This window comes from Microcaecilia unicolor, chromosome 1, assembly GCF_901765095.1.
Source record: "Microcaecilia unicolor chromosome 1, aMicUni1.1, whole genome shotgun sequence".
Classification (NCBI taxonomy): Eukaryota; Metazoa; Chordata; class Amphibia; order Gymnophiona; family Siphonopidae; genus Microcaecilia; species Microcaecilia unicolor.
In genome coordinates this window covers 498,372,456-498,386,231 of record NC_044031.1, presented here as the reverse complement: position 1 = coordinate 498,386,231, position 13,776 = coordinate 498,372,456, and the positions used below count along the sequence as shown (strand labels likewise).

The following is a 13,776-nucleotide window of genomic DNA, read 5'->3' as shown; positions in this document are numbered from 1 at the left end:
AATGGCTTCCTTGACCCATCTTGCCACTGTAGGCTTAGCAGCCTGCAGACCCTTACGAGGACCTGCAAACAGGACAAACAGATGATCCGATTTCCGGAAATCATTGGTCACTTCCAAGTATCTGATGATGACTCGTCGCACATCCAGATATTTAAGAGCAGAGTACTCCTCTGGGTAGTCCTCCCTACGAAAGGAAGGGAGACATAGCTGCTGATTCACATGGAAGCGAGAAACAATCTTGGGCAGGAAGGAAGGCACTGTGCGAATAGTCACTCCTGCCTCAGAGAACTGTAGAAAAGGCTCTCGACATGAGAGCGCCTGGAGCTCGGAAACTCTTCTGGCTGAAGTGATAGCCACCAAAAAGACTGCTTTCAACGTCAGGTCTTTCAGAGATGCCCTTGACAAGGGTTCAAACGGCGGCTTCTGCAATGCTCTTAGCACCAGGTTGAGATTCCACGCAGGCACCACTGAGTGCAGAGGAGGGCGCAGGTGATTAACCCCCTTGAGAAAGCGCACCACATCTGGCTGCGAAGCCAGGGAAGCACCCTTCAGGCGGCCCCTGAAGCAAGCCAGAGCCGCTACCTGGACCTTAAGGGAACTGAGCGACAGGCCTTTGTCCAGACCTTCTTGCAGGAACGTCAACACTGAAGAAATTGGAGCAGTGAAAGGAGAAAGAGAGCCTGCTTCACACCACGCTGCAAAGATACGCCAAACCCTGGCGTAAGCAGTAGAAGTAGAGCGTTTCCTCGCTCTCAGCATAGTGGCGATGACCTTGTCTGAGAAGCCCTTCTTCCTCAGACGCTGCCGCTCAATAGCCAGGCCGTAAGACCAAAGGGGGAGGGATCCTCCATCACCACGGGACCCTGATGTAACAGGCCCTGCTCCACTGGCAACCGCAGAGGATCGTCGACTGAGAGTCTGATCAAGTCCGCATACCAGGGACGCCTGGGCCAATCCGGACCCACCAGGATTATCCTGCCGGGATGCTTTGCCACCCGGTCTAGTACCCTGCCCAACATGGGCCAGGGCGGGAACACATAGAGAAGCTCTTGTGTCGGCCATTGTTGGAGAAGAGCATCTACTCCCAGGGATCGAGGGTCCCGTCCTCTGCTGAAGAAGCGCGGCACTTGGCAATTGGCCGATGACGCCATCAGATCTAGGCTCGGCTGGCCCCAGCGCTTCGTGATGTCCAAGAACGCCTGAGCAGATAGCTGCCACTCTCCGGGCTCCAAGGTATGGCGACTGAGAAAGTCCGCCTTGACATTCATGACTCCGGCAATGTGGGCCGCTGACAGCTGTTCCAGGTTCGCTTCCGCCCACTGGCATAGACTCATAGCTTCCTTGGCTAGAGGGGCGCTCTTGGTACCTCCCTGGCGGTTGACATAGGCCACAGCCGTGGCATTGTCCGACAGGACCCGTACAGGCTTGAACACCAGTACCGGGATGAACTCCAAAAGCGCCAACCGAATGGCTCTGAGTTCCAGGAGGTTGATAGACCACTTTGCCTCTGCAGGAGACCAGAGCCCCTGCGCTGTCCTTCCCAAGCAGTGGGCTCCCCAGCCCGATAACGAGGCGTCCGTCGTGACGACAATCCACTCTGGGGACACCAGAGGCATTCCCGCAGACAACTTGTCTGTCTGCATCCACCAGCTCAGCGCCTTGCGCACTGCTGGATCCAAGGGAAGACGCACCGCATAATCCTCCGACATCGGAGTCCAGCGCTGCAGCAGAGAGTGTTGTAGTGGTCTCATATGAGCCCTGGCCCAGGGCACTACTTCCATCGTGGCCGTCATAGAGCCCAACAGCTGCACATAGTCCCAAGCCCGAAGAGGAGAGGCTACTAGGAACTGGTCCACCTGAGCCTGAAGCTTGACAATCCGATTGTCTGGCAGGAACACTCTGCCCACTTGGGTGTCGAATCGAACTCCCAGATACTCCAGGGACTGAGTCGGGCGCAGCTGGCTCTTCTCCCAGTTGATGATCCATCCCAGGGAGCTCAAAAGAGCAACTACCCGGTCCACAGCTTTGCCGCACTCTGCATAAGAGGGGGCTCGGATCAACCAGTCGTCCAGATAAGGATGGACTTGTACTCCTTCCTTTCGCAGGAAGGCCGCTATGACCACCATTACCTTGGAAAAGGTCCGCGGAGCAGTAGCCAACCCGAACGGGAGGGCTCTGAACTGGAAGTGTCGGCCCAGGACTGCAAAACGCAGAAAGCGTTGATGAGGAGGCCAGATGGGAATATGCAGGTACGCTTCCTTGATGTCCAAGGATGCCAGGTACTCCCCTGCCTTCACTGCCGCTATAACAGAGCGGAGAGTCTCCATGCGAAAGTGCCGCACTTTCAAGGCCCGATTGACCCCTTTGAGGTCGAGGATAGGCCGGACAGAACCTCCTTTCTTTGGTACCACAAAGTAAATGGAGTAACGCCCCTTGCCAAGCTGACTTTCTGGCACCGGAACGACCGCACCCAGGCGGATCAGATTGTCCAAAGTCTGCTGCACTGCCACAGCTTTGACCGGAGACTTGCAGGGAGAGAGTACAAACCCGTCTCTTAAGGGTCGGCAGAACTCTAGCTTGTAGCCGTCTCTGATGACTTCCAGCACCCAAGCGTCTGAAGTTATTGTGGTCCACTCGCCCAGAAACGAGGACAGCCGTCCTCCAATCTGCACTGGGGCGTGGACCAATACCCCGTCATTGGGTACGAGACCCTGGGGGAGGACCGGAGGGAGCACCTCCGGGACGGCGGTCTCTGCGAAAGGAATGCTGCTTGGGGGAGAAATTCCTCTTAAAGGAAGAGGGGGCAGAAGCACCCGGCCTGCCCGGGCGGTACCGACGGGCTTCCTGAAACCGTCCTCTGGAGGTACCGGGACGAGCACTAGCCCGAGCCCTGACCTCCGGTAACTTCTTGCCCTTAGACGTGCCGAGATCAGTCACGATTTTGTCCAGCTCGACCCCAAAGAGCAGCTTGCCTTTAAAAGGCAATCTAGCCAGGCGGGATTTTGAGGCGTGGTCAGCAGACCAATGTTTCAGCCAAAGCCACCGCCGCGCAGAGACAGTCTGAGCCATGCCTTTAGCTGAGGCTCTCAAGACATCATACAGCAAGTCTGCCAAATAGGCTAAGCCCGATTCCAGGGCTGGCCAATCATTCCTCAAGAAATGATCCGAGGGGGAAGCCCGCTGCACCATAGTCAGGCACGCCCTGGCCACATAGGAGCCGCAAACTGAGGCCTGCAAACTTAAAGCAGCCGCCTCAAAGGACGACCTTAAGGCCGCCTCCAATCTCCTGTCTTGGGCGTCCTTTAGGGCCGTGCCACCTTCCACCGGCAATGCCGTTTTCTTAGTCACCGCAGTGATTAAAGAATCCACGGTAGGCCACAGATAGGCCTCACGTTCACTCACAGCCAAAGGATAGAGGCGGGACATAGCCCTAGCCACTTTAAGGCTCGCTTCTGGGACATCCCATTGAGCCGAAATTAAGGTGTGCATGGCATCATGCACGTGGAAGGTTCTAGGCGGGCGCTTAGTCCCCAGCATAATGGCAGAGCCAACAGGGGCTGAGGGAGAGACGCCCTCCGGAGAGGATATCTTCAAAGTGTCCATGGCCTGTAACAACAGGTTGGGCAAATCCTCCGGGCGAAAAAGCCGCGCTGCAGAGGGGTCATCCGCTCCAGTCGAGCGGGGATCCGTCTCCTCCAAGGAATCCGCAAAGGACCGTTGGGAGACCTCAGACACGCTGCCCTCATCTACATCGGAGGAGACAAATTCCTCCAAGGCCTGGGAATCAACCCAAGGGCGTTTACCTCTGGGAACCTCAACCTCTTTACCAGAGGAGGGAGCGGGGGCAGCGTTGTGCATGAGGAAGGCCCGATGCAGCAGCAAAACAAACTCGGGGGAGAAACCCCCCAGACTGTGCACCTCCGCAGCCTGGGCAACAGCCCTAGGCGCGCTCTCAACCGGCGCTCTCAATAGCGGGGGAGAGACATGCTGCGCATCCAAAATGGCGTCCGGCGCGAAACTCCGCGAAGGAGCCGCGCGGGAAGAACGGCTCTTAACTTTAGCCGCTTCTGTGCCGTCGCCCAAATTAAGGGCGTTCATGGCATTAATGTCTCCAACCTCAAGGGCGGCCCAAGAAGAAGCCGTCCGAGCCGCGTGGCCGGCCAAGATGGCGGAGGCGAGGAGCGGGGGATGGGCGTTTGTGGCGGGAAAAACCGCCACGCCGGAGGAAGGACCGAGACATGCATCGGTCGCGAAACTGTCACCCACCAAGGGCGAATCCGGCTTGAAGACCCCCGCATCCCCTCTAGAAGCGCTCGAGCGACCCGGGGAGCGACCCTTTGCGCCCTCGCCCTCCGACGCCATGAGCCACGAGGAGAAGAATCGGGGAACCCCCGCCCGCTATAAAAAGGTAAAATTACCTGCTGTCCGCTCCGAGTTGTAACGACCTGGTGTCTCAGTGAGTAGCTGCAATAGACGCTTAAATAAACGTCGAAATAAACGCCAGCGGGAGGGGGGAGAAAAGGAGGGACCTGGCACCACCAGGTTTGCACTTGCTCAAAAGAGCCCTCAACCCCAGGCACTCAACAAAACCTAAAAATTAGGCTTGGAGGCCTAGCCAGAGCTGCTGCTGTGTGTGACCACCACCTGCTGAGATAGAGAACATACTGGGGAGTTTCCGGCAGCACATGACCACATATAGGGAGGCAAAAGTTTGCTCTCTATCTCCACCTGCTGGTAGATGGACACAACCCACCAGTCTATGGATTGATCAGCTAGATGATATGGAATACTAGTTTAGTGTGCATCTTCCCAGCATGTAACTTTGGGCACCATTTACTGAATTCTCCCCTTAATGTTTATCTCACCATGAGATTTCTATATATACAAAAGATAGGCGAGCAGATCCTCCTACATATATATTTATTTTTAAACAATTTAAAATATGAAATTTTGGATTTACACAGATTGTTGCTACTTAAATTTTGTATATGTCCCCAGACCCTCTAACCCTTTAAAGCCTACTGTCACTTCTGATATGTGTGCAGCCGAAATCAGAGCTTCTCCCTACTTTGCTCACTGCCATAAATAAGATGGTGTGCAGCAGAGGCACTATCAGCATCGGGAGGGTACACCAACCACTTATATGCTGAGATACACCTCTGGGAATTTATTTACCAACTTATGAAAAGATCCACTCAAGGTTGCGTAACAGATATATCTTGACAAAATTACACTGTGATTCTTCATCCACCCCTCCCTTATCTATCAGCTGCAGCTTAGAAAAGAGCCTGAAAGGAATCAGCTGTTTAATTTCTACACAAGTAGCAAGAGAAGAAGGCACAGTCAGTGTATGCACACTGCCTGCATTCAGCTTCTCCCTGCAAGTTTTAGGCTGAAAGAAAAACTTTGCGGGGGGGGGGGGGGGGGAGTGTGTTGTGTGCCACTGGAACACAGGCAATATACTCTCATAAGTACATAAGTAGTGCCATACTGGGAAAGACCAAAGGTCCATCTAGCCCAGCATCCTGTCACCGACAGTGGCCAATCCAGGTCAAGGGCACCTGGCACGCTCCCCAAACGTAAAAACATTCCAGACAAGTTATACCTAAAAATGCGGAATTTTTCCAAGTCCATTTAATAGCGGTCTATGGACTTGTCCTTTAGGAATCTATCTAACCCCTTTTTAAACTCCGTCAAGCTAACCGCCCGTACCACGTTCTCCGGCAACGAATTCCAGAGTCTAATTACACGTTGGGTGAAGAAACATTTTCTCCGATTCGTTTTAAATTTACCACACTGTAGCTTCAACTCATGCCCTCTAGTCCTAGTATTTTTGGATAGCGTGAACAGTCGCTTCACATCCACCCGATCCATTCCACTCATTATTTTATACACTTCTATCATATCTCCCCTCAGCCGTCTCTTCTCCATCACTCTCCTTGCCGGACTGATTCTTAATCTGCTGCAAGACAGAAATCCTGAAGCGATACAGACCATCTAGGAGGTGGGAGGGATGGCAAACTGCACGAGAATCTCCTAGAAAATCCAGTAAGGGGAAGAAAAAGTGGGAGCACATTGGGGGAGGGGGGAGGGGGGAGGGGGATTGATGGGTTGCCCTTACTCCTGCATCTTCACATTGCACACCTTCCATTCTTGAAGCAGACAAATACACACATACAGCACCTGCTCATTCCTAAAGTGGATTTATAATGTTCTAGAAGATGGTGTAAAATAAAAATTCTAGCAATTACATTTGTACAAATTTCTTCATTGCACATTCAGGGATCCACTGGCCAGGGGACTGTTTCACTCATTTATTAAAAATTGTTTAACACTTCAGCACTCTGCTGGCCATCTGTCTTGGGTCGCTAATTTCAGGCTTCCTAAAAAATGGAAGAGTCTCCAATAGTAGTCCACCCTAGACTTCAGAAAACCCAGTGTTTCTAACAGCCCAGTAAACAACCACAATTTGTAACCTACTTCTAAACAAATATACCACTTGGTAAGAACAAAACAAACAAACAAAAAAAAACTTACCTGAATTACTTTGTCTACCTTCAGGTCTTCAAGTGAAGGATATAAGGCCATTGTTACAAAACAAATGTGCTGCAAACAAAGATAAAAATGAATTATCTAACAGATCCACATTCAAACTAAATTACATTTGAACATTTATAGCCCACACTTGCCTCAAGAGTTGTGTGGCTTACAAAAATTAAGAGACAGTGAAGATACTGTAGCAGGTATTCTCCAAGGACAATAGGCTTCATATTCTCACATGTGGGTAGACGCCGATCCACGTCATCCGGTCCGGCATTTATGCCAAAGTAAAAAAACAGAGCTTTAGTGAAGCACGAACCGTGCTCCAACACTGTCATCTCAGTTCAATTTCAAAGCAAAAGAATATAAATAAAATGGTGACAACTCCAAGGGGAGGTGGGCAGGATTCTGAGAATATGAAGCCTACTGTCCTCAGAGAACACCTGCTACAGGTAAATATCTTCGCTTTCTCCAAGGACAAGCAGGCTTGCACAAAGTGGGGAATCCCTAGCATCCAGGCTCACCCAAAAAAAAACAGTGGTCAACTGGACCTCGTAACAGCGAGGACATTACACAGATTAACCTGTAACTATATACAATCTGAATGAGAGTGCAACCCGGAACAAAAGAAAACGGGCCTAGGAGGGTGGAGTTGGATTCTAGACCCCAAACAGATTCTGCAACACTGACTGCCCAAACTGACTGTTGCGTCGGGTTTCCAGCTCAAGGCAGTAGTGTGATGTGAATGTGTGGATTAAAGACCACATTGCAGCCTTGTAAATTTCCTCAATGGAGGCTGACCTCAAGTGGGCTACCGATGCAGCCATGGCTCTGTTATTATGAGCCGTGACATAACCCTCTAAGGCCAGCTCAGCCTGGGCATAAGTGAAGGAAATTTAATCTGACAGCCAAATTGAGAAAGTGCATTTCCCCGATAGCAATCCCCATCCTGTTGGGATCTAAAGAAACAAAAAGCTGGGCAGACTGTCTGTGGGGTCCTGTCCGCTCCATGTAGTAGACCAATGCTCTTCTGCAGTCCAAGGTGTGCAAGCTGCTTTCGCCAGGATGGGCATGAGGTCGGGGAAAGAATGTTGGTAAGACATTGACTGGATCAGCTGGAACTCAGATACCACCTTCGGCAGGAACTTAGGGTGCGTGCAGAGGACTACTCTGCTGTGATGAAACTTAGTACAAGGTTCATCCACTAATAAGGCATGAAGCTCACTGACCCTACGAGCTGAAGTAACAGCCACCAAGAAAATGACCTTCCAGGTCAAGTACTTCAGATGGCAGGAATTCAGTGGCTCAAAAGGAGGTTTCACAGCTGGGTGAGAATGACGCCAGTGTCATGGGATCTCAATGACACTGGTGGAGGTTTGACAGGGGGCTTTCACAAAAGCAAACCTCTAATGAAGCGAATAACTAAAGGCTGTCCAGAGATGGGTTTACCTTCTACACGCTAAGCATTAATTATACGAAGGTGAACCCTTACTGAGTTGGTCTTGAGACCAGACCCTGATAAATGTAAAAGGTATTCAAGCAGGGTCTGTGTAGGACAAGTAACGGTATCTAGGGCCCTGCTCTCACAACAGACGGCAAACCTCCTCCATTTAAATGAATACCTCTTAGTGGAATCTCTCCTGGAAGCCAGCAAAACCCGGAAGACACCCTCCAAAAGACACAAGGAAGAGAATTCTAGGCTCTCCACGTCCTCCAAGCTGTGAGTCAGAGGCTGAAGGTTGGGATGTAGAAGCAATCCCTCGTTCTGAGTGATGAGGGTTGGAAAACACTGCAATCTCCACAGTTCTTCAGAGGATAATTTCAGAAGAGAAGGGAACCAAATCCGCCTCAGCCAATAAGATGCGATCAGAATCATGGTTCCGTGGTCTTGCTTGAGTTTCAACAAAGTCTTTCCTACTAGAGGTATCAGAGGATAAGCATACAAGAGACCTGTCCCCCAAATGAGGAGGAAGGCATCTGATGCTAGACTGCCATGGGCCTGAAGCCTGGAACAGAACTGAGGGACCTTGCGATTGGTCCGAGTGGCAAAAAGTTCTATCAAGGGGGTGCCACACTCGGAAGATCTTGCAGGCTATGCCCATGTGAAGAGACCACTCTTGCGGTTGCATTATCCTGTTCAGTCTGTCGGCCAGGGTGTTTGCACCCGCCAGAGAAGTGGCTTGGAGAAACATGCCGTGAAGGCGAGACAATGCCACATCTTGACAGCTTCCTGACACAGAGGGCAAGATCTGGTGCCCCACTGCTAGTTGATGTAATACATTGCAACCCGACTGTCTGTTTTAGTAAGAATGATTTAATTGGACAGCCATTCTCTGAAAGCCTTTAGAGCGTTCCAAACCGCTCAAGGCTCCAGGAGGTTGATCTGAAGATTCGTTTCCTGAAAGGACCAAGTTCCTTGAGTGTGGAGCTCATCTACATGAGCTCCCCATCCCAGGAGAGATGCATCTATCATCAGCACATTTTGCAACTGAGGAATTTGAAATGGAAGTCCCAGATTCAAATTGGATCAAATTGTTCACCACTGAAGAGAGCGAACCAGCTCTGGGGACTCCTGGATGGCATCTTCCAGACTTCCCGTGGCTTGATACTACTGAGAAGCCAGAGTCCATTGAGCTGATCGCATATGGAGATGTGTCATGTGTGTAACATACACTGTGGAAGCCATGTGGCCCAGCAATCTCAACATCTGCCAAGCTGTGATCTGCTGAGAGGCTCGAACCTTGGAGACCAGCGAAACAAGGTTGTCTGCTCTGGCCTCAGGGAGGAAAGACCGAACCTTCTGGTGTCAAGCAGGGCTCCTATACACCCCCTCCCCCGTTTTCTTTCACACAAGGAAGTACCTGTAATAGAATGCCTGCCCTTCTTCCCCTGGTGGAACGAGTTTGATCGCATGGGCCTTCATAAGGGCAGAGAGTTCCTCTGCAAGTACCTGCTTGTGCTGAGAGCTGAACGAATGAGCTCTCGGTGGGCAATTTGGCGGTTTGGAATGCCAATTGGGGGTGTATCTGAGGTGGACTAGTTGAAGAACCCACCAGTCGAAGGTTATGAGAGGCCACCTTTGGTGAAAAAATTTTAACCTCCCTCAACCGGCAAGTTGTGAGGACGGACACTTATCGTGGCTATGCTCTGCTGGAGCCAGTCAAAAACCCATCCCTTACTTCGACTGGGGAGAAAAAGGGGCCTTACACGCACACTGTTGACAAGAACAAGCATGCTTGAGCTAAGCCTGGGCAGGCTGGCGAGCTGAGGGAGTGTACCTATGCCTGGAAGAGTACTCCTCGACTTGCAAAAATACCTCCTAGATGAGGAGGTGGATGTAGAAGGTGTCCGGATGGAGAAAGATAGTATCCGTGTGTTTCTTAATCTGGTCAGTGACCTCTTCAACCTTCTCTCCAAAAAAATGTTATCCCCCCGGAGAGGGGCATCTGTCAACCTCTGCTGAACAGAATGTTCCAAGTCAGAAACACGCAGCCATGAGAGTCTGCGCATTGCTATACTCTTGGCAGAGATCCTGGATGCCACATCAAAAGTGTTGTTAAGTGCCCCCTGGCCAAGAGCTTTCAACATGCCTTCTGCTGCTTGACCAACTGGCCAAAAGGCTCAGCCTGCTCTGGGGGGAGCTTATCGACCAAGTCGTCTCACCGAGTTCCGCAAGTAAATGCTCGTGAAGAGCTGGTATGACTGAATACAGGATATGAGCATGCAGGCCTGGTACATCTTTCTCCTGAAATAATCCAGGGTTCTAGCTTCTCTGCCTGAGGGAGCAGAGGCATAGTCCCTAGTACTCCTGGCTCTTTTCAGAGCAGATTCCACCACCATGGAGTCGTAAGGCAACTGAGGCCACACAAAATCAGTCTCATCGTGGATCCGCTACTGGATGTTAATCCTCTTGGGGACAACAGGGACCAACAGAGGGGGCACCCGGTTTCTCACGAGGACTGTCTTGAGTAGCTTGTGGAGAGGCGGTATAGTCCAGGACCTCAAGCAACTTGGCCCTGGGCTCATCCTCCACTTCTATGGGGAACAGAATAGCCTCAGCCATTTTCCTTACAAAAGATGGAAAAGAGAGACTCTTGAGTGGAGACTGACTGCACTCAGATTGTGGAGAGGGCTCAGAAGGGATCCCATCAGAGGAGAAGTATCTGGGATCCTCCTCTGATTCCCAATGAGCGCTCCTCCTCAGTGTCGGATAAAATCTCTCTACGAGATGACTGAGGCCGAGCCTTCCTCAATAATGGCGTTGAAAGACCGGCTCCCAGAAAACCTTCCTTCACCAACGTCGAGGGGTACTGTCCTAGGTGGCAGTCAACACCAGGGCCGCAGGCGTCGAAGGCCACACTGCAGGCTGAGGGCCAGACGGGGCCGCAGCAGGAAGTATGGTAGGCACAAGCACCCCCACTACCGACGCACATCGCTAATATGGCCATTCAGCAGCTCACGGAGCAAGGCCCGGATGTGCTCACCGAAAAGCTGGGGTGCAGGCTGCAGAAACGCTGGGGTTCAATATGGGAGCAGGATCTCAGCTGCTTGGAGACGAGCGTATCAGCACCTCTTGGATGTAGAGTGGTCCTCCTGGCGCCAACGCTTCTCGGGTGCCATATCCCTCAACACCCTGGAGCTCCCGGCACCCTGTAGCAAGGAAGATCGACGATGGTGCTTCTTAGCCTTCACCTGAAGCACATCACCCATACCCCTCTGTGTCAACGAGGATGTCGAATCCTCACGTCACCTCGGGGTCGGGTCCAATGATGGATGGTCCCATTGGGCCTGCACAGCACTAGGCCTCGAGACAGGTGGAGACCCACTTGATGCCTCACTGCTCCCAGTGTCCTGAGGTCTTAAAGCAGCCATGCCTACCGATACTCCCGATGCTGGTGAAACACTCAACGTCGATGCCAACACCTCTGCCTCAAGGATTCGGACCTAGCTCCAAAACTCTTCTCACGTTGAGCCTCCCAGGAAACCTGGGTCCTCTTCTTCATAAGAAGACAGAGCATGCAGTTAGCAGGGCTATGGTCTGGCCCCAGACACCAAGAATGGGTGTCTTTCGTCGAGATGGTCCGGTTGCACCGGGTACAATGCATGAAGCCACTGGGAGTCTTCGTAGACATGGAAAGGAAGACTTCGCAGGCCAAATCAAACAGCTCGATGGTGCCTGAAAAAGGGGCAAAGGCACAAAAAAAGGGGCACCTGACTGGAGTCAGGGCCTAAAGGCAGCCCATGTCAAAAAAAAAAAAAGAAAACAATGCAGACACAAAGAAAACTAAGAAATAAAAGAATTTTTTTTAAAGAAAAACAAGGCAAAAAAATAGAAAAAAAAATACAAAAAAACAAGTCTAAGGCACTCAAAAAGCTCTGAAAAATGAACATGTGAAGAGCACTGGTAGAATGCAGCCTCTCTTCACAAAGAAAACAAAAATTGAGATGACCGCGTTCGTGCGGCAGGCGGGAAGGCGATTGCTCATGCACGGTGGAGCATGGCTCACGCTTCACTGAAGCTCTGATAACTTTGGCATAAATGCTGGACCGGAAGATGTGGATCGGCATCTACCCACACATGAGAATATGCAAGCCTGCTTGTCCTCGGAGAATGATCGTTACCAAGGAATTACATTACTGAAACAAAATAGCTAATTGTTAAAAATTGTCTAACACAACAAAATTCTAAACTAGTTATTGTAAAACAAACCTCTAAAACAACAACTTACAAAATCATAGATAACTAGTTTGAATACATGGTATCCACTCTTTATTAGCAAGTTTCTTACTATTCTACACTACTTTTCAACAAACATGTTAATCAACAGAATAACTGAACAAATGTCAATTGAAATATATAAATAAGTCTATTAGGAGAGATGCGGAGAAGCCTAAAGACAGAAGCAGCATTTGTAGCCTTGCAGAGCCCATTTCCCAGTGCCAGAACACACGCACCTCTCCACCCTGTCCCATCTTAACAGTAATCAAAATGGTAGCAGGCTATCATAAGTACATAAGCACTGCCACGCTGGGAAAAGACCAAAGGTCCATCAAGCCCAGCACTCCGTCTCCGACAGCGGCCAATCCAGGCCCCAAGAACCTGGCAAAAACCCAAAATTTAATAACGATCAATGGACTTTTCCTTCAGGAATCTGTCCAGACCCCCTTTAAACTCAGCAAGGCCAGCTGCCGTCACTACCTTCTCCGGCAATGAGTTCCAGAGTCTAACCACGCGCTGAGTAAATAAAAACTCTCTCCAATTTGTTTTAAACCTACCACATTCTAACTTCATCTTGTGTCCCCTAGTTCTATTATTGTTAGAAAGCGTAAACAAACGCTTCACATCTGTCCGCTCTACCCCACTCATTTTGTAGACCTCTATCATATCACCCCTCAGCCGCCTTTTCTCCAGGCTAAAGAGTCCTAGCCTTCTTAACCTCTCCTCATAAGGTAGTCATCCCATCACTTTTATCATTTTCGTCTCCCTTCTCTGCACCTTCTCCAATTCATTTATATCTTTTTTGAGATGAGGCGACCAGAACTGAACACAATACTCCAGGGCCACAGTAATCACACGTTACAACTGCTGCTTCCTTAGGGTCCTTTCATTAAGCTGTGGTAAGCACTAGTATGTGCTTGCTTCAGTGGTAAGTTTCAAATGTGTGTGTGCCCTACATGTTAAAAATTGGTTTTTGGCCAAGGGGGCATATATGTGAGCAATGAGTTGGTGTTTCTGCATGAATCAGATAACATACGGTAATGTAGATGCGCTGATCAGTACATCATTAGCGTGTGAGCCCTTACTGCCTACAAAACAGGTGACATTAAGTGCACATGTGCAATTTTTATTAATGGCAGGGCGCAAATGGCAACATTAGTGCGTGGCTATTAAGAAATCAGCCATTTTCCAGCTGCAGAAAAAGTGGCCTTAGTAAGCATGAAAGACCCACATAAGGGAAAGGGAAATGAGACTTGATAGATCACCTTTCTGTGGTTTTTGCAACTACATTCAAAGCGGTTTACATAGTATATACAGGTACTTATTTGTACCTGGGGCAATGGGAATCGAACCCAGCTCCCTAGGATCAAAGTCCACTGAACTAACCACTAGGCTTTTCCTCCACTCCATGTGCTAAGACCACTTTTTGTTACAGCATAGTAAAAAGGACTCCTTAGAAAGTAAACATATGCCACTGTGGAATAAAATTGCAGAAGTCACTAATAGATCCTGTGTCC

General features: G+C 50.2%; 1 protein-coding gene across 3 annotated transcripts in view; it reads right to left on the bottom strand.

The window, feature by feature from the left end:
* The window catches only part of SDCBP (syndecan binding protein), a 129,069-nt gene that overhangs the window by 86,418 nt on the left and 28,875 nt on the right, over positions 1–13,776 (bottom strand). For all 3 annotated transcript variants that reach the window (XM_030214767.1, XM_030214760.1, XM_030214752.1), the window contains exon 2: positions 6,538–6,606. In XM_030214767.1, the coding sequence (XP_030070627.1) occupies positions 6,538–6,588 (51 nt within the window). In that variant the 5' untranslated portion in view covers positions 6,589–6,606. The remainder of the gene's footprint in view (positions 1–6,537; positions 6,607–13,776) is intronic.